Source organism: Apis dorsata, unplaced genomic scaffold, assembly GCF_000469605.1.
Source record: "Apis dorsata unplaced genomic scaffold, Apis dorsata 1.3 scaffold_846, whole genome shotgun sequence".
Classification (NCBI taxonomy): domain Eukaryota; kingdom Metazoa; phylum Arthropoda; class Insecta; order Hymenoptera; family Apidae; genus Apis; species Apis dorsata.
In genome coordinates, this window is record NW_006263971.1 from 237,970 (window position 1) to 240,073 (window position 2,104).

General features: G+C 16.8%; 1 protein-coding gene across 2 annotated transcripts in view; it reads right to left on the minus strand.

The window, feature by feature from the left end:
• Window positions 1-2,104, minus strand: part of LOC102681133 (peptidyl-prolyl cis-trans isomerase-like 1) — a 35,689-nt gene that overhangs the window by 26,906 nt on the left and 6,679 nt on the right. For both annotated transcript variants that reach the window (XM_006623218.2, XM_031514026.1), the window contains one exon: window positions 1,098-1,187. In XM_006623218.2, the coding sequence (XP_006623281.1) occupies window positions 1,098-1,187 (90 nt within the window). The remainder of the gene's footprint in view (window positions 1-1,097; window positions 1,188-2,104) is intronic.

The window sequence follows — 2,104 nt, forward strand, 5'->3', positions numbered from 1 at the left end:
TTTTCAAAATTTTTGTGCTATTAATATATTTATACATAGTTATTGAATTGCTCTTGGCACGAAATGATTCTGTGATCTTTCTCAAAATGATATAATATAATGATATAAAATGATATAAAAAGTTATTAAGTTATAAATATATAAATATATTTAAATAATGATTAAAATAAAAAGAATATTTATTTGTATTAATATCTTTTAATTTGTTAAAAAAATTAAAAATTTAAAAGAAAATCTAATTATATATAATAGAGCAGATCTTTTTACTAAAGCTATAAAATTATTTCTATTTTTAATTTAGATAGTTTATTAAAAAAAGGCGATGATACTCAATGACAATGGTCATATTGAATTTGCAATGTAAAGAACAACTGAATAATTATTATTTTAAAAGCATAAAACATTTCCTGTTCCTAAAAGCTGAAAAATAGCAATTGCATGAACATATGATTACGATTACGAATTATGGATTATTCATAATTTACGATTTGGAATTACAAATAGAAGATTTATAAAAATCGCGAGCTGCAATATCGTTGATCGTGCTATTCTTATTCAGAGAATTCTATTCCTAATATACATATTTATATATGCGAATTTTCTAAAGAATTTTTAATTTAAAACAATAAAATAGATTTTTAGAAGTTTCAATTTTTTTTTGTTTTCTAAAATATAATTTTATAATGTATGAAATAAAAAAAACTTAAAACTTTCAGATTTTATATAAAATATATGTATATTTTAAATTGTGATTATAAATATTTGCCTATTATAAAAAATATTTTTAAAAGAAATTATATTCATAAAAAATGAAAAATATTAAAATTTTGAAGGTGTACTCTTTCTAAATTTTCTAGATTTTCCTCAAAAAAATAAATTGTTCCACATACGTTCTACATACATTCATATAATCTATACATATACATATATATAATCTATTTTATAGATAAACTTTTATTAAGATTAAGATATTTGATGTATTTCTCTATATCCATTTTTGAATATTTTCAAGAGCTACTATATATTTAAACATTTTATATATTAAATTATATGTTAGTAAATATAAATAAAATTATATAATTTATAATTAAACATACCAGTATGTTTTAAGTCATCATGAATTTCATCATCAAAACATTCTCCATAAATAGATACACCACCTTTCCCAGTTCCAGTAGGATCACCACCTAAAATAAAATAAATAAATATATCTACTTTTAGATTTTTAATTTTTATACTGATGTAGTAAGAAATATAATAAAAGGTTACTTATTATGAAAGATTATTGTTATTACATTATATTATATTATATTTAAATTATATTAAAATACATTGTTACTAGGTTTCATATTTAGCTTTTATATTCTATTAGTCATAGATTATATCAATGGTCTGAAATAGTGGATATATGTATATATATATGATTTGATTTATCTGTCATAAATATGAATTTACGACAGATACGATATAGACAATGAATTTATAATAAAAACAAAACTATGTTATTTTTACAATTATATCAGAAAAAATATAATAAAATACAATAATATATAATATAAAATATAATAATAAAATATATATATTAATATAGTAAAAAGTCTTATTTCTTTTAAATTTTCTAGCATTATAATAAAGAAAATCGGACTTGAAGATCAATTTTTCAATTTTTAATCTTTAATAAATTATATATTCGACTATTTAATTAAATAATAAAGATAATCTAATAACAATTAATTATAATTTTAATGTTTTTCTAACATTTTCCATTAATCTCAAGATTATGATTAATTGTAGATATAATGAATTAAAAAAATATTATTAACAATTTATTTTAGTGATAATAAAATAATACAATGGGAAAATCAGAAAAATCATATTGATAAAATATTAATTATCTAATTTTTATATTTTATTAATAAACTAAAGATTTTTTAATTAAACATTATTTAATTAATTAAACATAAATTATAATATAACTAATAAGACTATAATATAATAAACTATAATATAATAAACTATAATTTAAACAGAACATAAAAATTTTTTTGCTGAGAACAAACAATAACTTATAGAAATAATAAAAATAAAAATAATAAAAATAATA